Here is a 27,102-nt window from a genome sequence, read left to right as displayed (position 1 = left end):
GACATGAATGGTCTATGTAGGAAATCCCAAGGAATTTGCGTACACACACACTAGAGGTGAAATATTGAGTTCAGCAAGGTTACAGAATACAAGACAAATACAGGGTGGGGCAAAAGTAGGTTTACAGTCATTACTGTATTTCCATATCAACAACTGTACACCTACTTTTGCTCTACCACATATATAGAAATATTTCTATATACTAGCAATGAACATCAAAATAAAAACACCATCTATAGTCAAAAGGAAATAAAGAAATACCTATGTATAAATCTAAAAACATGCACAGGACATGTATGCTGATAACTACAAAACATTGGTGAAAATTAAGATTAAATCAGTGGATAGACATACTGTGTTCATTGTTTGAAAGACTCAACCTAGTAAAGATGTCACCTCTCTGAGAATATACAGATTTCACCCAATTCCTAATAAACAAAGTCCAGTGAGAGTTTTTATAGGTATCTCATAATATTAATATAAAAAATATATAGGAAGACTGAGGAATTATGTAAAATAGCTAAAACAACTTTGAAAAAGAAGAATAAAGTAGAAGAATCACTCCATTTGATTTCAAGTCTTATGTAACTGTAGTCATTGAGAATGTGATACTACTGTAGGGGTAAATACATCAGTGGAGCAGAATGAAGAATCCATAAATAGACCCACAGAAATATGCCCAACTGATTTTAACAAAAGGTACAAAAGCAATTCATGAAGGGTATCTGCTTATACAAATGGTACTCTAGCAATTGAATATCCATAGAAAAAATAAAGAAAGAACCTATCACACCTTATACAAAAAACTAACTTCTATTTATCTTTTAGAGAAACAAACAAGATACTAAGTCTTCAGAATCTGGCACTAAGCTTATTTGTCACTGAAAGCATGATCTATAAAAGGAGATGTTGATAAATTAACCTTTAAAGATTGTTGAATTGTCCTGGTAAGATGATAGAAAGACAGCCTACAGAGTGAGAGAAAATACTTGCAAAACAAATATCCAGCTAACAACTAGTGTCTAGAATAAAGACCTCTCAAAACTCAAAAAGACAACTAGTCTGTATGGAATTGGAAAGATCTGGTTGTAAGATGAGTTTTACATTTACCAAAATAACTAAGACAAGAACTTTAAAAATGAGTTAAACATTAGCTGTTTTGCTCTTTCATAAATCAATTAGTATTTTTTAAAAACAACAACTGAGTTAATTCATGACTCCTATGCATTTTCAGACTTTAAAACACAATTAAGTACATGGTTATTAAAGAATATATGTACAGTACACTTTTATTCATTGGGGTTTTTTTGTACATCATTTGTATTAACACATTTTGGTGGGCTCACAAGAAGATGGAAGGAACTACTATTGAAAGTCAATTTAGACTTCCGCCAAGATGGAGGTTTAAGGTGGATGTGCCTGCCTCCTCACACAACCAAGTTTAGGGACAACTAAATATTAGCATCAGAAAACACAACCAGAACACGGAAAACTGAACTTTTCGGAAGTCCGCTAACAACAAATTCTTCGGCCCGACCGGTAAGGGGCGAAACCGGCGTCGGGTGAGGAGTTACAAAGGAGTCGACCCGGGCGCTGAATCCAGACGCGCGAATCCATTCGCACGGGTTCCAAACCCAGGATTGGACCTAGTGAGCGACCGAGCGGCCCACCGGGTGAGCGACTACGGAGGAGTCAGTGGGGAGGCGGTGGCAGCGAGTTGACTGAGGTTGCATGGTTGCACTCGGGTGAGGGAGTGAGCGCTTGGACCGGCGGCGGCGGCGGCAGCGGCGCCATTTCCCCGCTCTGACCACGCCCCCACATACAGCGTCACAACCCAGCGACCTGGGAATCCAAGGCGCCGCTCCTCCCACTTAAAGGGCCAGAACAGACCAAAAATGTCGCAGGAAGACCTCAAAGCCCCAGAGATAAATCTAAGTGACGAAGAAATAGCAAATCTCTCAGACGCACAGTTTAAAACACTGGTCATCAGCTTCCTCACAGAGCTGGTGGACTATAGCCACAAATTAGAGAAACATATGAAGGCTAAATTAAGGGAAATGAATGGAATTCCACAGGAAAACCATAGAGATGAAAAAAAAACTGGGACTCAAATCAATGGAGTGAACCAGAAGGAAGAAAAAAATGATCAATCAGAAAGGAATGAAGAAATAAGAATTCAGAAAAATGAGAAGAGTCTTAGGAACCTCCAGGACATCTTTAAACGCTCCAATATCCGAATTATAGGGGTACCAGAAGGGGGAAAGACACAACCACCAGTGGAAAAACTATTTGAACAAATAATAAAATAAAATTTCCCCAATCTGGCAAAGGAAATAGACTTCCAAGAAATCCAAGAAGCTCAGAGAGTACCAAAAAAAGTTGGACTCAAGAAGAAACACACCAAGGCATATCATAATTACATTAGCCAAAATTAAAATGAAGGAAAGAATCCTGGAAGCAGCAAGAGCTAAGGGGACAATCACCTACAAAGGAGTCCCCATCAGGCTGTCAGCAGATTTCTCAAAAGAGACCTTACAGGCAAGAAGGGGCTGGAAAGAAATATTCCAAGTCATGAAATCTAAAGACCTACAACCAAGATTGCTTTACCCAGCAAAACTTTCATTTAGAACGGAAGGACAGATAAGGTGCTTCTCAGATAAGACCAAATTCAAGGAGTTCATCATCACCAAGCCCTTATTATATGAAATGTTAAAGGGACTTATCTAAGAAAAAGAAGTTAAAGAAACATGAACAGTGCAAGGACAACAAACTCACAGTTATTAACAACCACACCTAAAATGAAAGCAAACTAAAAGGACAGCTAGATCAGGAGTGGAAACATAGAAATGAAGATCTCAAGGAGGGTTAGCAACAGGGGAGTGGGGGGGGGAGAGAAGGTACAGAAAACAAGTAGTATAGACAGTAGATAGAAAATAGATGGGGGGGGCAAGAATAGTATGGGAAATATAGAACCTAAAGGACTTGAGACACATGGACATAAACTAAAGGGGGGTAATGGTGGGGTTGGGGGGTTAGGGTGGAGGGGAATGAAGGGGGGAATAGAACAACTGTAACAGCATAATTAATTCAAAAAAAATAAATAAATTTATTTAAAAAAAAAAAAGAAAGTCAATTTAAATTGTGTCACCATTTTGAAAAGTAAATCCATATATGCATCATCTGACTTTAGAAGTTACCGTTATTTTTACAGTTTTGTTTTATTCCCTGTTTTTTTAAGCAAATTACAGAAATATATTGCCTATAAACATTTCAATAACAGTAATTTAAAAAATATATAACCACAATACCATTATTATACCTAACAAACTTAGCGATGCTAATTCCATAATCCATGATCTGAATAGCACCCTTTTTATTTTATTCGGCAATTAATGATGGAACACAAGTACTCAGGGCCTTTTTGGGAGGTGGGAATCAGGGAAGACTAATAAAAGATAACTAAGGAAAACATAAGTCCTTCTTCAGGAAGGGGGAAGAAGGACAACTAAGCCAACCTTTATCAGGCATCTGCATCGTGATAGGCACATAGCACAAGTTTCTGTGGCAGGAAAGCCAAGGCTTCAATGGGAAACTATATAGCTTATAAAATTACAACATATTATCTCTGGGATTCAAGCAAGAGTTAATCTGCTAAAATTAAATCAAAAGAGGAGTCTTGATGAAAAAAGAGATAAATGTTAGTATTTACAGGGTTCATAGATTCTTGATTACTTAATGATTTAGATTTGGGATTGAAGAATATAGGAATTAATTTTATGGAAATTTGTTCTAAATGCTATACCTTATGCATTTGCTTTCTAAGGACTTGTATTTGCCTAATTATGCATCCTCCATGGAAGAGGCATTTTACACAGTGGGTAGAAACTTGGGCTGTGTGCTCAGACAGGATTTTATCCTCAGCTTACTGCTTGAACTTGGAGGACGACCCTCCTGTAGGAGAGCTCCTCATGTGAGGAGTTTTAAAGAGCAAGGAAGGTATCTTAATGACTCATCTTAGTCATCTAGTGAGAGAGGTGGTTGCTCTGTAGACAGCTTGTAGAAAGTCGTTATCCTCATTTTGTATAATGTATTGAGAATTATCAGTCTGTAGCTAATCCTTGCCTCTTGTGTGCAGAAAAGAAGTTGGCCAACCCCTGTAGTTAAAAAATGAAACAAAACACAAGAAACAGAAAGGAAACCCTCTTAAAATGCTACATTTAAATGTAAATTATTTAAAAAATAATTATGTTAAAAGGTAGAATAATTTAATACAGATGTCAGTGTCCTGATTATGGACCATTTGGCTAAGGGTTCTTTTTAGAATTTTAAAACTACATGATTGTTCATTAAGGTTAAACATAACTGGTACATTAATGATCCCTTTCTGTTTAGAACTAGACCCAATTCCTTTTGCTCTTGTGCTGTAGTCTGTTTTTATATTTTAACCAAGATCTAGTTGCTGCAATCAGTATAATGCAATTAGAGACCATAAAGTTTAACTCTTATGTTTCTCTCTAAGAGATTGGATAATTTGCAGCATGCAGTAACACCTTTTTTCCTAGTGTTAGTTCAGTTGTTGTTGGAAATAGGTTTACTTTTAATCTGTAGATCTACTGATTTACTCACTTTACTGATTTAATCTAGGAAGGCTCTGTTGTTGGGGAGAAGGGCAAGAGATGGTGTTAGAGAAAAGTATACAGGATAGCTTCCACAACAAAGAGTGATCTGACCCAAAACATCAGTTAGTATCAAGATTGAGAAACATCGAGCTATATATAGGATACAGTTCAAATCAATGAAGTGAGGCACTAACAACCTAGCATAGTACATGAATCCTCTTTACTCATTTAGTTGTAAATGGAATGGTATATAATTTTGATCTTTAAAATTTAAAGTGCTTCATTTCACTGACAACCTGGGGAAGAGAGTGAAGACTGCAAAGAGCTGGTATGATGTGACACTCCTTCTATTTTATGGGCTTTCTCTGACTTGTGAATTCTGCAGTGAGTATCCTCAGCTGTTTCAGTCTCTTCCTGATGATGTTGGCACCTGGATACAAGTTCATTAAATTCCCACTAACTTCTCCATTTCACTTCAGGCTACCATCATACCATCATTCAGCAGTGCTCTGGCTAGAATGTCTTGAACTTGATATTTTCCTTTAACTGTAGCCTCTGAATTTATGATGCTGATCTTTTTTTTTTTTCCCCCATTTCTCACCCAAGGATATTTTTTTAATGGATTTTTAGAAAGAGAGAAGGGGGGTGGGGGAGAGATAGAGGAGAGAAGCATTGATCAGTTGCCTCCTGTATGCACCCTGACCCTGGGATTGAACCCACAGCCTAGGCGTGTGCCCTGACTGAGAATCAAACCCGCAGCCTTGTTGGTGTATAGGATGATGCTCCACCCAGCCATGCCACCCAGCTAGGGTTATGCTGCTTATTTTTAACAGGGATCTTAAATTTAAAATGGCACCCAAAACTTGACTTTCGAATTCTTTTAAAAAATTTTCTGAAAAGTATTAAAAAAAAAAAGATAATCTAGTCTTCTTAACCAAATATTACAGATGTGGAGATTTCTGAGACTAAATCTATTTAGTGGATAGGTGTATTTTTATATTTATAAAATCATATAACATTAATACCACATGCACAATATACACAGACATTATATACACACATAGACCTCTATGCACATAAAACCTCTGTTATCAAACTTATATGGTACATGAGTGTTATGTTTTGTTTTGTTTTTATTTCTTTCTTTTTAGGTAGGGGAAGGGAGGGAGAAAGAGAGGGAGAGAGACATTAGTGTATGGTTGCCTCTCAAGTGCCCTCACTGGGGACCTGGCCCATAGCCCGGGCCTGTGCCCTGACTGGGAGTCAGACTGGCAACCCTTTTGTTCTCAGCCCAGCACTAAATCCACTGAGCCACATCAGCCAGGGCCATAACTTTTGTGTTTAAGTTAATTTGTTTTCAAACTGTAAGTTACAATTTTCAAATTACAAGTTATAATAAGGGAATTCATTTTTTCTATGAAGTGGATTTTAATCATTTTTATATAACTTGGCATGGCTCCAAGTGTGCTATCACCATTTATTCGTTTTGTAACTCACTGAGGAAATATATCCATAAATGTGATTGTAGAAGCACACCCTAGAGTTCATCTTCTCAATGTCAATGAAATTAAAAAGCCAATTTCAACCAAAATATTCTTGTCTGTATGGTATTTTTATAGTAATACAAGATCAGAACTCATTCCTTACTATTTTAATTCCCATTACTGCTGATTTTTAAACATAATATTTGGATGCTGTACACATAGTGCGCAGCATGTGGGGGGACCCTGTGTTTAGTTCCCTGTCATTTATTCAAGTTACATTTATGCTGAATGTGCCGAGCATTTATAGTGTCATCACATTTTATATTAGGAACATGAGGTTCAGGCTCTTTTTCTAGTTGACAAAAAATTATTTTGACCTCCATTTTACTAAAGATTTTGCTGATAAGCAAATAAGAATCAACTGTGTGACCAGCAGTAATTAAAAAAATTTTTTTGATTTTTTAGAGAGAGGAAGGGAGAGGGGGGAGATATCAGTTATTCCACTTATTTTTGCGTTCATTGGTTGATTCTTGTATGTGCCCTGACTGGGATTGAACCCGCAGCTGTGGTGTATTGGGATGGCACTCTAACCAACTAAGCTCCCCAGCCAGAGCTTATTTTTTTTATTAATTTTGAATTTTCATTTTCAAGTACAAGTTGAAGGTCACTAAGGACACCAAGCTATCATGTCTGCCTGATAACTCCCTGGGCTCCCCATCAGGTTCACAGCTCCTCAGCTGCTAACCTGTGGCAGTTCATTCCAGAGCCACAGCTTCGTGTAGTCCTACTCTGCAGGGTCCAGGAAGATCTGTCCTATGCTGTCCTGGGGCAGACTGAGGAGTTGCTGTGAAGGTCATGAGTAGCTCCTTCTCCTGTCACTGGAATCCAGTGATCTGTATTACACACGTGTGGCGTCAGCATTTAGAAGAGTGTCTCATAAGTGGAAAATTTCTTTCAGAAGTATTTTCAGGTGGTTGAAAAATGTCAAGTACCTGAAATGATAATGCTGTTGCGTATCTGTATGGCGTGTTGTCGAAGAAGTCCTTTTACATAAGTTATCCTCATTTTCCCTAGAGCATTTAAACCCAGGGGTTTCAGTTCCCTACCCATTCCTTTTTTCTTTTTATTTTTTTCTTTTATTTTTTTTAATATTAAATTTTATTTAGTTACTTTTCAAGTACATTTTTTTTAATCTATTTCTCCCATCCCACCCCTCCCGTCTCCCCCCTCCCTCCCATTCCCCCCCCCCCCCCCAGTCCTTATCTCTGTGTCTTTCATACTTGTTCCTCAAAATCCCTCTCCCTTTTTCCCCTTAAGTTCCCTTCCCTCTCCCCTCTGGTCGCTGCCCACTTGTTCTCTATTTCAGTGTCTTTGTTTTTATTCTGTTTGCTTGTTTGTTTTATTCTTTAGCTTCCTGTCAAAGGTGAGATCATATGGTATTTGTCCTTCAATGCCTGGCCTATTTCACTCAGCATAATGCCTACCCATTCCTTTTCGTTGTGCTGCACAGTGGAAAATAGCAACACTGAAGGTTAGTCACCGCTTTGAGGAGCATTGAATAAAATCACTTCTGCGTAGTCAGACGAGTTCGGGAGGAGTTGGACAATGTCCCCTCCTTTTTTAAAAACACAATTTACAATAGTGTTAGTTGTTGAGAACCCACTGTTAAGAAACTTGTTGACGTTTATGTAACCCAGAGGTTTCCAAGTGTGATTTATGCATTTCCCCCCAAAATGGAATTAGGGGTGGGGAACACATAACACCTGAGGGATTGGTGATTCTTCTGTTTTGCTTATTCTTTTCATGGTGACATACAGGTTTTGTAGTGGAAGATGTGGAAATTACTTTGTTTTTAAGCTCAGAATGTATCATAAAAATTTTTTTTCCAAAAAGTTGTTTTTAGAGCAGTCCTTCTCAAATATGAATGTGCATCCCAGTCACCTAGGAATTCTGTTAAAATGCAGAGTAGGATTCGGTAGGCCTCAGGTGTGGCTGAGTCTTTGATTGGAACCAACTCTCAAGTGACATTGATGCTGCTGCTCATGGGTTCCCTCTGAGGAGCAGAGCTCTGTGAAGAATCTGGCAGAGTCCTTTCTCATCTTCTCAGAGACGGTATTTCTTCAAGCCTCCTCATCATCTTCACCCTCTTTTTTCCTACCGATTCTTGGCTCTCAACATATAATTACATAATCATGTTCAGCTATCTTAAAAATGAAAATCTGTTGTTCCCAGTTATGGATATGTCCTCTTCTAGCTTGTAGTAAGTTCTGTATTCATTTCCTCATTCTTTTTCTCACCTTGGTGACTTCCTCCATCATGGCCAGGGTCACGCTGCACCTCCCAATTGCCACACCTAGTAAGTGCTTTTCTATTCTTACCTTAAACAATCCATCCCATAGGGATATTTGACACTTTTGACTATTTGATAAACTTCCTTTTTCCTTAGCTCCATGATACCATTTTCTCCTCTCTCTCATGCCTCTCTAGCCTTCCCAGAACCCTTTTCCAGGGTTCAGGATTTCAGATACCTGTCTTAGGTTGTGTGTTCAACTCCACATTGACCATTGCTACCTGGACATCTCTGCAAGAGTGGTCCTTGGACCCTCCCAGTTTACCACATGCAGATTAAACTGACAGCCCTTCTTAGGTCTGCAAATCTTCAGTATCCTACATTCTAGGGCATTCCCTTTCTCTGACCCCTTTACAGTCATGTATGCAGTCAACACATACCACTTTCCACTTGTGTCTTATTGTTTCTACCTGTTAAATATCTCTCCAAATTGTCCTTCCTCTTTCACACTTGCCTCCTAGTTGGACTTCCTATTTTCATTTTTCCAATCCTCTACACTGTTGCCTATGAATTCTTTCTAAAAATGAAAATTGAATGTCACGCTCATTTTATTGAATCATGTTGTGTTTCTCCACAGCTTCAGAATCAAATTCCTGTGCTTAGAATACAAATCTCTATCTGCCAACTCCCCACAGCATGCTCTCTGTATTAAACTAAGAGCCATCAGCTGTACCTTCCACAGAAAGTGTTCTGTGTACTTGAAATCCTCTTCCTCCTCGATCCTTCAAGCATAGTCGAGTCTGATGCCTCCTCTTGGGATGGCACATGGCACACTTTCCTGCCTGCCTCCACCACCACCCACCACAAATGCAGGCACACACAACCAGAATTTATATGTTCTGTTCTCTCTATTCATTCCCGTATCATCCTGGGCATGAATTCATCTTAGCGTTCAGTGACAACATTTGTTTTTCGGGTTGGCTCAACATTGGGACAGAATTCCGTGAAAACAGAATCTTTTTGTCTCTGTATCCCTAACACTAGCACAGTTTTTTCCCCACATAGTAAATAAATGTTTGGATGGTTCATTTATTGAATTAGTTTTGTTTCTCTTCCATCAGTCTTCAGTCAGGTTATACTTTGGTGCTACTTGTTAACATGTAGGTGGGATTTTGTCCGAAACCTTTGCCCTAAGCTTTCTAAAAACCTATGAAATTTTTGGACACTCCCAAAATTGGCTCCTCCTGTGATCAGAGCTTCCTCCAGCAGTTGTCTGGGGTCTTCGTGCTTTGAAAGGTTTTTTTAGAGCTGAGGTTAGATAACTGCAGCAAAAAATTATACCCCCGAAGTGGTTGTATTTACTTTTGTACTGCTCTACCTGTTTTCTCTCTGTCTTTTTCCTCTAAATGAACATTTTATTTCTTTGTATTTGTACTTTGTCAAAACTTAAAATATTATATTTCCTCTGGGACCTAAAGGTAATTGCAGTGGGAATAATGGTCAACTTTGCCATTCCCCAAACAGTGTCACTTTGTCAAATATTCTTCATGATCTCTTAGCCATTTGATGGGTTATTTTTTTCATACATTCATCAGTTTTACTTAAGATTAGAAATTTATGCGAAACTAGAAAAATATATAAACATCAAAAATTGAGGCAAAAGTCTAGTAATTAAAAATATCTTAAAACTATTGAAAAATCAAGGCTGGAAATTTCTGGCTTAGCTGTTAAAAATACTAAAGATAGAGCCGAGATGAAAATCCAGCCAGCTAATCCAAAAACAGATTGCAGAAATGTGCCAAGTCATCGGAACTGACATCAGGTGAATTTCTGTGTCAGAGAAAAACAACGTGACTTGATAAGGCTTTAGTAACTAAAAAGACCAATTTCAAGATGCCTTGCCAAGACTTGAGTCCTGTTCCAGTACTTGAAAATCTACAGACTTAATTTGCATTGAAAACACATCTTAGTTGCCTTGGGCTGTGTTGTCAGGGTCAAGAGTACCACAGGACCTTTCGCTGGAAACCTAACCTGACCTTACCAGGCGTGAGGGCAGTGGGAAGATTTTGCTGACTAGTGTCAGCTTCTCCATCTTTATTTAGCCATCACCCTAGGGAACTCTCAGAATAATCCAGAGCAAACTAACGTAGAAAGTTACATTCATCTCCTCTACTTTTAAAACAGAATAGCTAAGCTTTACTGAAAAAAATCATGCTGATATGTGCATATCACACACCCACTCGCACATTTATCTCTAGTCTGTATTCATAGGCGCACAATTGTATAGATCACCAACTACCACGACCTTCCCATGTGTACATGACATTAGCATTAGAATTAAAATGAACTCTTCATTCCATCCTTGGAACTTGATTTTCTCCCTTTTTTTTATTTATCTCAATTCACAGTGTACCCTTCCATCTCAGTTATTTTAGCCGAAAGTAGAGTCCTTTAAACACCTCACCATTCTTACCCTACTTAATAAGTCCTGCTAATTTCTCCAAAGTAGATATCAAGTTTGCTCTTTGCTTTCCATACTTGTTGCCAACAGCTTTAATTTGTCAGGCCTTTTATGTCTTACCTGGATTATTCTTCTAGACCCCTTCTTGGTCTCTTGCCAGCTTCGTTCCCTCATAATTCATCCTATAAAACCAGCCTCTAATTTTGTCCCCTACCCAATTCCTACTTTTTCAGACACCTTTTCCTTGATGTCTAGTGAGCCACCTCTCTGACCTCATTCCACATGTCTGTCTGTCCCCACTTCCAGCATAACTGAGCTTAAAGTCTGCCTCTCTGTCTAAAATGCTCTTTTCGACCCTTAATGTTCCCACTAAATGAGTGGGAGCTAATTATTTTTCAGGCCTTTGTTCCTGGGGCATTCTCGAGTTTTTTACTCTCAAGTGGTCATGACACGTTACCCTCTAAGCAGCTGTTGTGGAAGTTTTTATGCTGTGCTCCATCGTTGGATTTACATCTGTCCTGTACCATATCCTTGAGGGTAACATCCATTCTGTACTGTATCTTTTGGATATGCATCTATCCTGTACCAAATCTTTGAGGTTAAAGGTGTTTATATTTACCTGGGTATAGGTGGTGCCTGGAACAAATCACATACTCAGCAAATGCTTGTTGAATGAAAGAACTAAATTACCAAGGAATTAAATATATCTGTGTGTTATCTCTGACCGAAAATAGGAATAGGAAATTCTTAAATACTATTATCTCTCAAACCTGCCTAATCTAATTTTTCTGGCTTTCCCACCCATTTATTTCCCTGATAAAATTGATCAAGATTTGTTTAGGCCACCTCTTTTCCTTCTTAATAAGCATTTACTGGTGATGTTAATTTTTGTAAAGGGAAGAAAGAACATTTAGGGTGAAGATAATCACAGATATGACATACTTCTCAAAATAACCCTAGAAATCCAAAATAATTTCTAACTAGAAGGTTTTTGAAGAATGTGAGATTTTTTTTTCTTTTTAAGAAAGTTTTATTTAAAAATATATTTTTATTGATTATGCTATTACAGTTTTCCCATTTCCCCCCTTCATTCCCCTCCACCCTGCACACCCCCTCTGACCCACATTCCCCCCCTTTAGTTCATGTCCGTGTGTCATAAGTTCTTTAGCTTCTACATTTCCCATACTGTTCTTGCTCTCCCCCTGTCTATTTTCTACCTACCATCTATGCTACTTATTCTCTGTGCCTTTTCCCACCCCCCCTCCTCCCACTCCCCTGTTGTTAACCCTCCATGTGATCTCCATTTCTGTGGTTCTGCTCCTGTTCTAGTTGTTTGCTGAGTTTGCTTTTGTTTTAGGTGTGGTTGTTCATAACAGTGAGTTTGCTGTCTTTTCACCGTTCATCTTTTTTATCTTCTTTTTCTTAGATAAGTCTCTTTAACATTTTATATAGTAAGGGCTTGGTGATGATGAACTCCTTGAACTTGACCTTATCTCAGAAGTATTTTATCTGCTCTTCCATTCTAAATGAAAGCTTTGCTGGATGGGGCAATCTTGGATGCAGGTCCTTGCCTTTCATGACTTGGAATACTTCTTTCCAGCCCCTTCTTGCCTGTAAGGTCTCTTTTGAGAAATCAGCTGACAGTCTGATGGAAACTCCTTTGTAGGTGACTGTCCCCTTATCTCTTGCTGCTTCTAGAATTCTCTCCTTCATTTTAATCTTGGCTAATGTAATGATGATGTGCCTTGGTGTGTTCCTCCTTGGGTCCAACTCGTTTAGGATTCTCTCAGCTTCCTGGACTTCCTGGAAGTCTATTTCCTTTGCCAGATTGGGGAAATTCTCCTTTATTTGTTCAGATAAGTTTTCCATTTGTTGCTCTTTCTCTTCCCCTTCTGGTACCCCTATAATTCAGATGTTGGAACATTTAAAGATGTCCTGGAGGTTCCTAAGCCTCTCTTCATTGTTTTGAATTTTTGTTTCTTCTCTCTTTTCTCGTTGGATGTTTGCTTCTTCCTTCTGGTCCACTCCCTTGATTGGAGCCCCAGTTTTCTTCCCATCACTATTGGTTCCCTGTACATTTTTCTTCATTTCACTTAGTGTAGCCTTCATTTGTTCATCTAATTTGTGACCAAAACCAACCAGTTCTGTGAGCATTCTGATCACCAGTGCTTTGAACTGTGCATCTGATAGGTTGGCTATCTCTTGGTCACTTAAAAGTATTGGCTCTGGGGCTTTGAGCTGTTCTTCTGATTGAGCCATTTTTGTCAGGTTGTGCCTGTTACATATGAGTGGCAGAGCTGTAGGTGTTCACCAGGGTGGGGCAACCCATTGTCTAGGTTGTGATGCTGTATGTGGGGGTGGAGTCAGAGGGGAACAGTGGTCCTTTCTCCATTCTCTCTCGGATTTCAGTCCCTCCTGCCACTTCCCACAAGCAAATTGGACCCTTCTGGTGCTGGTTTCAGGGTGGGTGGGCTTGTGTGCGTTCTAGGGCCCTATGGGTCAGTCTCTCCAATGAACTCTCCTGTGAAGCTAAGAGTCTCCTGGCACCTCAACCCCTACAAGTTTTTTCAAATGGTGCTTTTAGGCTTCACTTCCCGTCGCCGGGGCCCTGCGTTACGTGCTTTGTCTCACTGCCCGTTTTCACCTGGTTTATCTGCGCTCGAATGTGTGACCACGGTCAGCCAGCCGTGATGTGCACCTCACTGGGTCTGCTGTTGCCACCCTGTGCCCCAGGGTCTGCCAGCTGCCCTACCTGCGTGCCCCGGGTCTACCAGCCACCAGTTTTTCCTGCTGCGATCCCTCTCCACCAGCCGCCCACTCCACCTGTCTTACTGGTCTGGAGGAATGGTTGTTAGAGTTCCGTATAGTTCAGTCTTCTGTTGGTTCTGGGTGCCTTTTTGTTTCTAAATTTTTGTTGTCCCTTATTTTGGCCGTGTGAGTAGGCACAGTGTGTCTGTCTATTTATGCCTCCATTTGGCCATTAAGTAAGTTTTATTAATTTTTGAAGTGAGAAAGAAAGATAGGAAGGAAGGGAGGAATGAACATCAATTTGTTGTTCCACATATTTATGCATTCATTGGTTGATTCTTGTATGTGCCCTGAGAATCAAACCCGCAACCTTGGCGTATATCAGGATGACATTCTAACCAAATGAGCTATCCAGCAGGGCTGAAAGTGTGCTTTTCAAATCAGTAGATTTAGCAATGGCCCTCTTTATTTTAATGGAACACAGGAAACTTGGTATGAGACAAAGAAAAGCAGAACAGCTCTGCTCTGGAATTAGGGGTGCCTTGGGAAATGAGGGGGAAATAAGTGAAAAATGGTTCTCCCTCCGTTGGGCTGTCTCTGCTTTCTACCTCATCCCCAAGAGGTGGCCCTTGCAGGGTTTCCATTAAAATGTAATTTGAAAGCTACTATGTATATTAGATGTGTATGTATGAGTCTTTTCACACTGAAGCTAAATCAAATAGAACATTTTATTTTATTTTTAAAGATTTTATTTTTTTATTTTTAGAGAGAGGGGAAGGGAGGAAAAAAAGGAGAAAAATAATTAATGTGTGTGGCTGCCTAGCCCCCTGGTGAGGACAACCCAGGCATGTGCCCTGACTGGGCATCCAAACAGCAACCCTTTGGTTCACAGGCGGACACTCAATCCACTGAGCCACACTAGCCAGGGCTAAAATGAGAACAGTTTAAAGTCACAGAATTTGAAGGAACTTTGTATTTAAACTGCCTAGTCTTAAATTCTACTCTAATGTTCTTTTCCCAAGACTTTCCTATGTTTTTGCATAATGTTTAACTCTGATCTCAGTATATTTTGTTCTTTAGTGCTCACTGAACAGAGTATGTGTTGCTGATTTACTTTTTTAATGTTTAGTTTTACTTAATCAAGATTAATTTCAGCCCTGGCCAGTGTGGCTCAACTTAGCTAAAGCAACATCCCATAAACGGAAAGGTCACGGGTTTGATTTCCTGTCAGGGCACATGCCTAGGTTGCAGGTTCTGACCCCAGCCAGGGTGTGTACTGTGATACAGAGGCAACTGATCACTGTTTCTCTCTTTCCTTCCCTCCCTTCCCTCCTCTCTAAAATCAGTAGGCATGTCCTCAGGTGAGGATTTTTAAAAATTCTCGAAAAATTAATTTTAAGTCACCAAAGAGCATTTATCACCGTTCCTCTCCTTTAGTCTGCAGTGTTTTGGGGCACATTCACATTTAGTGCCTGTACCATCTTCTTTTGTTCCTCACGCATCACTGCACTGAAATATTCACGATGGTGGAACCGAACGTGCATCCAGTACTCCATGGCAAGCACTGTTTTCATTGCATGACATTCATGAATATGTTACATTCATCTTCCCAACAATTCTGTGAAGGGGGTCCCATTATTATTCTGAGTTCACAGGGAAGTTAAGCAGTGGGTCCAAAGCAACACATACAGTTAGAGTGGCTCTGGGATTTGAACCCAGACAGTCTGGTTCGAGAGCCCCATCCTTAACCACTCTGCTAACCTTAGAGGTAGAACTTCATTTGACAAACATTTTCTTGAAAGCCAATGAAAGAAAATTAAAATTCATTTACTTATTTTATACAAATTTTTACTTTTTCTTCAGAAATAATGAACACCTATATAAATCACTTAGAAGTGTCTATCCCATAATAAGTGTAAATATTGGTTATTATTAGCTTTGGCAAATGGACGCCTATAATATCCGTAGCATTGTTAGCAATTGACAAGACAATTAAACAGAATTCTAGTTATCTCCAGTTTCCCGGTTCTAAGAGAAAACTAAAAAGTCACTTATTTTACTTTGTCTCTAGCATCTGTTCAAGGTATTTAAATAAAACTAAGATACTTTGATTTATTTTGAATTCTTGCCTTTTAGATGCTGTAATTTTTGTCTTTCCACCAGGTGGCAGCATGTTTCATTAGGAAATAATTTAAATGTTACTCTGTAGTAGAATTTCAGTATTTTGCCTTCAGAACTGTTAAACCATAATAAAAATAAAATTTCTTGCCCCTGGTTCCTCTCATCAGCTGCGAAGACCCTCGTAGCACATTGTCCGTGGCCTCCAGCCGGACCCGCCCTAATAGTGCCCCTCAGTTTCCTTATGTCGGCTCGTGCAGAAGGTATATGTTCCCGCACCTTCCACAGCAGTTTAAGCCCTTTTACTTAGATTCTCCCAACTGAATACTTTATTTTAGCAGCAGTTGGAACTCTATCCTCCCCCTGTATCCTCCGTAGTACCCAGATACAGTTTAGTTAGGTACCCTTGTGCAAATGATAAATGATATAGGTAGGATATACTAAGCTTGTGTGTTTGCCAAATATATATTTGAATCATAATAAATTTCTAGTTTTTGTTATGTTTAATTTGTGCTATAAAAGTCCCTGAAATTTTACTTAAGTTTAGATATTATCAGGACCATTCAGATAACTACTGCCAAGGACTGAAAGATTAGTGTCTGAGCCGGAAGGCTGTTAATGGCTAATGAAGGTAAAGGACTGAACGTGGCAATTAATCAAAGTGGGGCAAAGGGGGAGAGGTAACGGTAAAATGAAGAGAGTCGGGCTCTTGGTACTGGAGGGGCCCTGCATGGGAAAGCCAGAGGCTCGCCAAATTAAGTTGGCTACAGGGAACTCTGTTTATACTTTGTAATCATGAATCTGCCTAAATATTTGTTTCATGGTGCTGATAATGCAGTCCTTTGACATCATTTTCTCAGCAAATATTTTTTCTGTTTAATGACATTAATATTTGGATTGGCTGGATGTGAAATGTGAAGTATATGTGAATCTAATGTTTTTATCATGCTAGTTTATATATCACAAAACCTGTAGTGATCTTTAAGATGTCATGTTTTAAAAGTTCTGCATTAACTAATGTTAAAATGTTTCTGTAGGTATGCCATCAGCTTGCTCTCTTTGTAATTATAAAGAAATCAGCGTTCCAGATAGATTTTTTAATCTTACCCTTGTAAACATTAAACCTTGTAAGAGTAACAATAAAAGTTTTTTTAAACGTATTTTCTGTTTCTTACGTTAAATGGCAAATGCCGAGCTGTCCTGTATGACTCGGATCGTTGTCACTAACGCGGCCTTCAGGAGCTGTCTGCACAAGTCTGCTGCTGCCCTGTGCAGGTTCCCCGGTGCCTCTTCCCCTCCACCCACGCCTGCTCTTCCCTCCTCACCACGCACACAGAGCGCTCACCCTCATGCCTGCTCTGTCTGTGTAAACACCCCCACCCTAATCTGCTTCTGTAGCTTAGGAAATAGAAAAGCTGTTTAAAATTGGCTAAAATTGGGCAGAATTTTAAGTTAAGACTGTCTTACTAAACCATGAGCTTTTAATGTAAAGCCTTTGTAGTATCTATTTAGTCAACTTATTGCTAATTTCCTCCTTTTCTTCTGTGTTCTGGAGGTATTTTAGATTGTGATATATCTACCTTCAAATATATATATATGGGGTCTAATTTTTAGTGACTAGAGTGAAATAAGAAATTAATGAAAAATTTGGCCAGTTATTATAACAGATATGTATCTCTTTCTGAGTTCTTGAAATACTGTGCAGCTTTAGTGCATAATAATTGTAACACCCAGGGCTCTTAGAAATTTCACTTGATCTCTATCTGATAAGCCTTAATGTTCATTATATTTGGGAACTGGATAATTTCAGTTCATAGCCACACACTTTTAAAACAGGTATACTGATGTCTACATTTGTCACATTGGGTTTTAAACTCTGAGGATTTATTGAAGTTGATCACTTATTAATCACTTAATAATACTAAATATTTTTTGCTATGATACAGATAAAACAATCCATTTATATAGTATCTCCTATAGAATAAGTACTGTTTAGGTAATACAATTAGTAATGACATGGAAAATTTTATGTAATAGCTCTTTTAAGCCAGTTTTTAATGTGAGTCATCAACAAATTAGCAAAAAGTTCATTTGTTTGCATAAATTAGCATATTTGGTGGCTTTGAAAACAAATTTTTATATGAAGTTATAACTCACTTTTGAGACCTTATGGTTCTAATGTTCTAGTGAAATATACACATGTGAGGTACCCCGTAAGGAATTCCAACCCTGTGAATTTATGAATCTGTTGACTTCAGTATTTAGTTAGCTTGGTTTCTAAGCCTGTCGCCGTAATCGACATGTTATTGGAAGTAAAGTTAAATTTTTCCTTATTTATCAGGATAACTTCAATTTTAAGGAATGTAAATCAATTCGTAGCTGGCGAAAAGCCAGTTTCTCCTTCACTTTAACTCCAGCACACACACGAAAAGCACACTCACTTCCGAAGTGCCTTGTGAGTCTGCAGTGATTAATTCTTCTCATTATTTTGCTGCAAATTCTCATGACCCTCTCTGATGATTCGATCAGCCACTTAGAGTTTATGCATATTCATATCTCTGTGCTCCTGCCTCAGTCATTCACGTCTCCTTCACTGACTGGTATGTTCTTGGTGCAGTAATTGAGCTGCAGTAGATTGATTACTCTGGGGAGCTGTAAGGCCTTTAAAGGTGAAAACATATCAGTCCTGTTAATTAGGAAACAAAAGCTCTGGTGGCAAGTTCAGCAGTCAGATATTTTCAGTGTTGAAAAGATGAAAGGTATGATTTGTTCCTCTCCATGAACCCTGTTTACTTTTCAAATTTTGAATTAGGTCTGTATCAGTGGTAGTGAAGAACAGATTTCTTTATGGATTTTCATAGAATGTTAATTAACAAGGACCTTATTAATAATGTATTCTGTGATCTCTCATCTGCTAATTTAGAAACACCTTCCATAGATAGCATTGGCAATGTTTACATGAAATATTTTAGTATTTTGTATAGCTATAGAATGTGTGTGGATTAATTTTGTTATTTAGAGGCCTAATTTGGTTACAGCAGTCTAACACTAATTTTGTCAATTAAGTAGTGTGCTGTGTGGGAAAAGTATGAAACTTTATTCAACACGGCATAGAAGTTGAGCTGCTGTTTTATCTCTTCATCATAAACGTCCTTTGATTTTTCCCTCTTAAACTGTGTACTAAAGAATACGTTGTCTTGGCAGAAGGGACTGTGTGTGGAACAGTAACCACCAGAAGTAAGCTAGTTTCAACGTGGAAGTTAATGCAGCCATATGTCTAGTTGACAGGTTTTTCTCACGTGTTATGGTGTCCCCCAGCCCACCATACATTTTTCTCTTGAAGTATAATTTACATACTATAACATTTCTCCTTTTAAAGAGTACAGTTCAGTGGTTTGGGTATAGTCACAATGTTGTGCAACCATTACTGCTAATTCCAGAATATTTTCATCACCCCAAACAGGACCTCGCACTCACAAGCAGTCACTCCACAGCCACCACCTCCCTCTCTTAACCCCTGACAGCCGATAATCTACTTTTTCTATGGACTGACCTCTTCAAACACTTCCTGTGAATGTAATGTGCTCTTCCATTCACTGTATTTCCTCTTTTACGTCTGGCTTCTTTTACTTGGCATGTTCTTAAGGTTTAACCATATGCAGTATGAATTGGTACTTAATTTTTTTTATGGCTGGATACAATTCTATTTATGGTCATACCACATTTTAGATTTCATTCATTAGTTAGTGAACATTTTTGTTGTTTTTACTTTCTGGCTCTTACTGCTAACAATACCCATGAACATTCACATGCATTCTTACTCTGCTCTGGTTCTTGGGCGGGGGAAGCTTTCAGTCTTCGCTGCTGGGTATGTTAGCTGTTTTTCTCAGATGCTGTTTATCAGGTTGAAGAAGTTCTTTTGCTACTTTGTTGAGTGTTTTTATCACAAAAGGTTGTTGATTGTTGTCAAATGCTTCTTCTGCGTCTATTAAAATGATGACGTGGTTTTTATGCTTTATACTGTTACTGTGGTATATTACATTAGTTGATTTTTCTTATATTGAACTTTATGATATTCTGTAGAGCTTTTATATAATGTTCTTTTACTATTGTGGTTTTAAATAACTTGAACCAATTTCTCTACCTTGTATTTCAGGCATTTATTAATACAGCAAAAGAAATTTATGAAAAAATTCAAGAAGGAGTCTTTGACATTAATAATGAGGTATATATATAAAAATATTGACTAATATTTATTTTTTTATGCTTTTTTAAAGAATGTCAATCTGTTGTTTCACTTACTTATGCATTCATTGGTTGATTCTTGTATGTGCCCTGATAGGGAATTGAACCTGCAGCCTTGGCTTATCAGGACAGTGCTCTAACCAGCTGAGCTACTCAGCCAGAGCTTATGCTTGTTTTTTTTTAAATATTTTTTCAAGTACAGCTTACATTTACTATAATTTCATATTGTTTCAGGTGTACAACATAGTGGTTAGATAGTTGTACAACTGAATTTTAATTAATACTTGGATTCATGGTTTTATTTTTTAATATTTTTTAATTCATAAAATGGATATGTGGTGTCAGTTAACACATTAGTTTCTAATCATCTATCTGAAAATTTGTCGGATGTTCTGTAATAGTTAAATGTTTATGTTCTAGTAGAGCATCACTTTATTTGTGCAAACAGATTAAAGGAAGTGACCCTATCCATTTATTGTAAGCAAAGCCAAATAATATAAATCCTTCAAAGAGAGAAGGAAACCCACTTTCACCCACATGTCCATATGGTGTCATCTGCTTTGGGGAATAATTTTCTAGTTGTGTAAATGTAATGCATGTACTATGTCACTGATGCAAGATGCTCTCCCTGTTGTCTGGGATGAAAGTGGGAAATACCCAATTTGGAAATGACTCCCACTATAGCACAGCATATTTTCAGGAAACTAAATTAATATATATAATTGGCAGTTGGCACTGGTTTGGTTTCTTTTTTGTTTGCTTTGTAAAATTATTTGAGCCAGTTTTGATCAACGTGATTAGGATAAAATGTAAAGCTTTGAATCATATAGGTCTGAGTGTTCACCAGTGGTCATCATTTTACTGTGTGGATGGGGTAGCATACTATTTACTGTTACATAAGCATTTTTACTGTTATATTAAGACCCTTTACTACCAAGAGAAAAAAAACACTCTGCCACAGTTAGGAAAGCATTGTTTAGGGAGCCATTGCCTGTGTCTCTTGACGTATACATAAATGAGGCTCTGCATTATTTGTCTTGATGTTCTTTACTAAAATTATACAACAGTTTGCCTAAGTTTTCCAAAAAGTATTTGTTTTAATTTGGAGTGTTGTGGTTTCTAAATCCTGCCTCCTAGATCTTGAGTTAATTTAGAGGCAACAACATTCAGAGACCAATGCCATATAAATGGAACAGTAATTGAGCCTCTGTATAGAAGTGCACGTTCATTGTTTCTGTCTGGTTTCATATAGTAGCTGACTGCTGCACTGTGCGTGGTGCAGCTTTGATTGTAATGTGCTGTCAGGAGCCAACAGGCCGTGCGATTTATTTGGCTTGTTGCCAAGCCTGACTCCTTGATTCCTCAAGAAGTTGCTACTAGCCCAGAGGGGGCAAAACCAATGAGCCATAGGGCATGCTTTTTATTAAAGAGGAGTCAAAAGAGCGAAAAGAAACCACATCAGCTGCTGTCAATACTGAGCTAGTGCCAGAAACCCCAAGGCTACTACTGTTGCAGAACAACTGCCAAGCACTATAAATCTGAGATTTACTGTGACGTAAAGTTTCCTTAAGAGCTTAATTTCTGAAGCTACTGTATTACTTTTCTCAAAGTGTTGTATTTTTAGGTAAAATCCACTTGAGGGAGTGAGGGTTAAGACATAAGTGTGAGTTTGATGAATGAAAGAACTGCTCTGTGTGTGGGTTCTTGGCAAGCTGCCATGTCTTTGGGGATCATAGAAATTATTGATGACACAGAACACTCATATGCCCTTAGCCTGTACAGCTGATTCAACATGGAAGAGAAATGCTGTCTAGAGAAAAGATTTGACATTGTATTAGAGCAGCATAGGCCTTACATATTTTTATCCTTTAAAGATGACCTGCAATGGTTGTTTTAAACATTTTCTCCATTGTGAGAATTCCCTGAAAAGCAGCATTATCTAGTTTCGGTTTACCCCAGTACCTGGTATGATACAGAATTATTTTCAGAAATATTTCCACAATATTGTTTCTAAAAAAAGAAAGATCCCATAAAAGAGGTTGTTTTAATGGTTGGAGAAATTGCCTTAATATTTTTCTGAGTTGTTGGTAAAATTCTGTCATTAAGAATTAAATGGATTTTTACTGGCTCCAGTTACATTTATTATCTTTTTGTCTTTTATTCCAGGCAAACGGCATTAAAATTGGCCCTCAGCATGCTGCTACTAACGCCACACATGCAGGCAGTCAGGGGGGACAGCAGGCCGGGGGCGGCTGCTGTTGAGTCTGGGTCACCGTCTCGCCGCCCGGACGGGGCCTGCTCACGGTTTCCTCCACCCTCTCCTGCTCGGCTGAGACATGAAACCGTTCTAAATGGCTCTATGTCACAGAAGACTTTACTCTTTCAAATTCTTGTATAACTTTGAATAAATGGTTAACGTTCACTTAAAAAGACAGATTTTGGAGATTGTATTCATATCTCTTTGCATTTGATTTCTAGGTCAATTGATGTGATTATTTTTGTTAAATGTCGTCTTGTGCCCTTACCTACGAACTGAATTATATAGTAAACACTACAAAGTCATCGCAAGTATTTTAAATTGGTTTGTGTAGTTAGGTTTCCCAACACCTGTGGTTACCTAATGTTTAATAATAATGGAACTGTCCTTAAAAAGTTTGTCAATTTTCAAGGCTATAAAGAAAAGCAGAAGGATTCTTTTAATTCTGTATTTATCATTTACTTTCTGTATATATAGTTTAATAACCTGCTTGGGTGTAATTTGCCAAGCTTGAATTCATTAATGCATTTGCATAAACTCTAAACCGTTTAGAGCTTAAGGCTACTGAAGCATTGTTAGAAATTGCTTGGACACTGAATTTTAAACTTTTTGATGTTGTTAGCAAGCATGTTCATCTTTTCTTGTCACTAGTCCAAGGAAAATATGCTTAATATACATTTTAAAGGCTATGTATGTGTTAACCTGTTTTAATGCCAAAAGTTTGCTGTTTGTCCACAATTTCTTTAAGACCTCTTGAGAAAAGGATTTGTTTGCCTTAATACTGTTGGGTGACAACACAGTAATGACTGGAGTGGGCAGAAGCAAGAAGTCCGGACACCTGAGCGATTCCAGGAAAAACGAGTGAATGTCCACATTTAAATGGCACATTATGAGGACTTTCATTTTTCCTTAAACACAATAATTTTTTATTCACATGATTTCTAAATATTTTTCATGCAGGACAGTTTTTCAACCTTGATGTACAGTGACTGTGTAACATTTTCTTTCAGTGGTAGCCTATAATATTTAAAATACGGTAAGCATCTTGTCTGTTTGGAAGGGGATATGACCATAAATCTACCAGATGAAAGATCCTGTTAAAAAGTAGAAAAGCTTTAGTAATTTACTGAGTGTGGTGGTTTTATCTTTTTTTTTCATTTCCTTTCTTGGTCTATAATGAAATTGTTATAGCAGTGCAAAATAAAATCCTATGTATAAAATTGTTCTTTATTATGACCACATCATTTTAAATGTATTTTTTAATCCATCTATACATTTTACATGTATATAAGCATATTTTTAAAGGGTCAGAATGTTTAACACCCTTTTTTATTTTTACTTTTTTAAGATTTTACTTATTTATTTTTAGAGGCAGGGGGAAGGAGGGAGAAAGAAAGAGATACATTGATCAGCTGCCTCTCGCGTGTCCCCCAGCCAGGGACCTGGACTGCAACCCAGGCATGTGCCCTGACCAGGAATCGAACCAGAAACCTTTCAGTCCATAGGCCAGTGCTCAATGCGCTGAGCCATACCAGGCAGGGAATTGCTGTTATTAAAAATTTTGCTAAAATGTGATGAAACTCTTGACAATATTGATATTATTTCTGTTATGTTGATGTAAGCAATAGTTTCTACTTCTCATCCAGCACAAAAGCACATTGAAACCATAAAAAAGCTCTATAAAGAAATCCTAGAGCTAAAACTACTTTCGATTCACTCCTGACTTCAGCGCTGCATAGGTCCTCCCCGAATGTTCAGCAGTTGCTCTTGTGAAGCTTTCACGGTACTCTTGCGTGGAGCCGCCCACCTGAGTTTGGTTTTACCTTGCTCCTGGAGGGCAGAGGGAAGGCGAGAGGAAGTGGAGTTTCTTGAGTATTTTTAGTATAAACTGTTGTTTCCTTAAAGTTTTCATACCAAAACCATTGATCATTCCATTTAGTGTTGAGTAAAAAAAAAAAAAAGCTAAGGCAACCGAGCTTTGTTCTGCCAATTTGTTAAACCACAAAAAAGGTGATTCTTTGGACCTTATTTTTAAACTGCTGTTAGCTTTTCCAGAAGTTTAATGTGATTCTTTTTCATGCCGTCTAGCCTAATTCTTTCATAAGTCAGGTATAATAAAAGCAACAATGGTTAAAAAAAGAAAAAGAAAGAAAAACCAGTACATGCACTAAATACCCTAAGAAAAGATAGTCCTCAAATATAGCTCCTACCCCAGCAACCTTAACCTGCCTCACCTCTAGCCTGGGGAGCAGGGGTGAGTAGTGAACGGACTTCTCTCTAGTTTATTACCACTTTGTCTACATATCTCATCTACTCAAGGCAGTTGACAAAGCAGTATTACTCACTGTGTGCTTTCTATTCTCTGCTCATTTTATTACCCCTGTCACAAGTAGTGTGTTGCAATAGCAGTGGCACCTGTAATAGAACCTTTAATACTGTAATTGAATCTTTAATCTTTGATTAATTTTTGTAGCATTGTATGGATGTGTTTTAAGAGCTAAAAAATCAGTCACTAAAAAAAAAAATAAATACAGCGCATAACATTCCAAAGTTGTAATCTTTGTAAAGATAGTGTTGCTGTTTGTCTTCTGAATTTGAGACAACTGAGTGGTTAGCAGGCTTTTTAAAAAGTGGCCTATAATTAGATAAACAGTACAGGGTGGGGCAAAAGTAGGTTTACAGATGTGAGTATACAAAACTGTTTTGTTATTATTTACTAATTATTGTATTATTTTTCCAAAGCAACGACTATAAACCCACTTCTGCTTCAGCCTGTATATGGAAACTTACTGAATCTTTGTAGATGGTTTTTGTTGTTTTTTTTAAATTTTAAAATACCCTATTAGCAGGAAAAATGTTTCTATGTATCTTCTAATAGTCAAGAGGGTAGGAATGTAAATAATACCAAAATGTGTCTAATCACTCAAAAAATAATTTATGTCCCGCTTTGGAACATACCAATTTTCTCATAGGTAGTGAAGCCCCATTTGGACTCAGTAATGAGGTTGGCAGGGTAGGATTTGACTATATGAGCTAAAAAATAATATAAGAAGAAAACCATAACAATGAAAAAAGAACCCTGTTTCATACAAAGAATTGACTATACAAATAGAGCAACATATCTACCTGTGTTTCTTAAGAGTTTGTATGTGCTTGGAGTTCAAAGGAAAATGGAATCTAACTTAAGCACAGCATCTCACTTTGCATTGGCATATGGTAGAGAATGGTCCATATTTTTTTGAGGTCATTATGGGGAACTTTAAAGTACCAGTGTATATATTCAGTGTTCATTAATGTTACAAAGTCACGAGGCCAGCTCTTAAAACTTGAAGAACAAAGGACTGTAAACGTAATAGGAAAAAAAAATGAGAAGAGACAGTGAATTCCAAAAACTAATATAAAAATGTCCCTAAAATACATTTTTAAAATTCAAACATACTTGGAGAAATGCATATTAAAACCCTACTATTTCTTACCTACGGGAGTAGAAGTTCAATAAAAGTATGACAGCACATTGTGTTTGTAAAACACTCGTGTTACTAATGGAAGTGCAAATTAGTACTACCTTTCTGAATAAAAACTTCGCAAAACCCAACAAAACCAAAATAGACTTTCACCTGTTGTGCCAGCAAACCCACTGGTAGGAAAATACCCCGATGATACCCTCCCAGCGGGCAGAAGCACAGAGGCACAAGGTTGCTCGTTGCAGCGTTGGTTGTAATTGCAAAATAATTGAAAATGACCTGATTGTCTGTACTTGGGAGCACTCTCCTATAAAATAAACTGGTAAGTCCAGACACTGGAGTTCTTCACTGATGTAAAAAGTACAAGGAAGAGTTCTATGAACCGTCACAGTTTCTAGGTTATACTGTTACGTGAGAAAAGTAAAGTGCAAGAAGAGTACAGTTTACCATCTTTCATGTAATGATGGTAGTATGAAAAATGTCCATCATCTGCTCATCTGTGCTAAAGAAACAGGAAGAATAAACTATAATGACGTGGGTTACCTACAGAGTGAGGGGGTGCAGAGTGGACAGTGATCGGGAACGGGGTATTAGGGACGAGTGATACCTCTCTCAAGTGTACATTTTTGTTTAGCTCTGACTCAGAACTACAGTAATGTTTCACGTACTGCAAAAATAATTAAAATCAAACACGATGGGCAGGGAACTCAAAGTGACCTACAAACTAATGGATGAACCTACCTGTGTTACCAGTGAGTTAACATTACCACACTGACAGTAGGAAAGAAAAGCAGCGTACAGCCGGCAACTTTAGAAAATAGGATTTTGACTGTATAGTGTAAGGCTAAAGACAAAACGAACTATACACAAGTACTCTAGTTAGTAAAGGGAGCTGGGTTAGCACTTCTAAAAATACCTTTTCCTATTAAGGTAGAGCAAGTAAATGTATTGTGAATGATTAAAGATCCTTATTGAAAGCAGAGGTTCTCATTGAAAAAGGACTTAGTCACTAAAAGTTGGGAGAGGCACAAGTGAATCCTGTGGTGTTGGGTTGGAACAGGAGATGTTAGGAATGTGAGGTTTCTACATGTACAGGTGTGTGGGGAGATGCAGGTCGGTGAGTGTACATAGCTAGGACCTAAAAGCAGAGACAAGCGTAGCAATGAGCATACCTAGTACTCAGATACTGATTTCTAAATGCTATAAAGGGAACTAGGACTCCTTGGAGGGATGCTTGATTCCAGGGCTGGGGCAGGGAAGTTAGAAAATGAGCCTGGAACATCTATGATGCCAAAAAAGTAAAGTGAGTGTACTTGTAAAATGAGAGGCGGAGTCATATGTTAAAAGACATAGGAGCTGCCCTGGCTGGTGTGGCTCAGTGGATTTAGCACCGGACTGCAAACCAAAGGGTCGCTA

The 27,102-nt window shown here is 38.2% G+C and overlaps 1 protein-coding gene across 1 annotated transcript in view; it reads left to right on the top strand.

The window, feature by feature from the left end:
• Positions 1–26,017, top strand: part of RAB2A (RAB2A, member RAS oncogene family) — a 105,759-nt gene extending 79,742 nt beyond the window's left edge. The window contains exons 7-8 of the mRNA XM_053660842.1: positions 19,877–19,945; positions 22,132–26,017. Coding sequence (XP_053516817.1) covers positions 19,877–19,945; positions 22,132–22,227 — 165 coding nt within the window. The 3' untranslated portion in view covers positions 22,228–26,017. The remainder of the gene's footprint in view (positions 1–19,876; positions 19,946–22,131) is intronic.
• The last annotated feature ends 1,085 nt before the right edge of the window (positions 26,018–27,102 follow it).

Source organism: Artibeus jamaicensis, unplaced genomic scaffold (assembly GCF_021234435.1).
Source record: "Artibeus jamaicensis isolate MK-2021 breed Jamaican fruit bat unplaced genomic scaffold, CSHL_Jam_final scaffold_916, whole genome shotgun sequence".
Classification (NCBI taxonomy): Eukaryota; Metazoa; Chordata; class Mammalia; order Chiroptera; family Phyllostomidae; genus Artibeus; species Artibeus jamaicensis.
The sequence above is the reverse complement of the archived record's forward strand: the minus strand, read 5'-3'. Positions and strand labels throughout refer to the sequence as shown.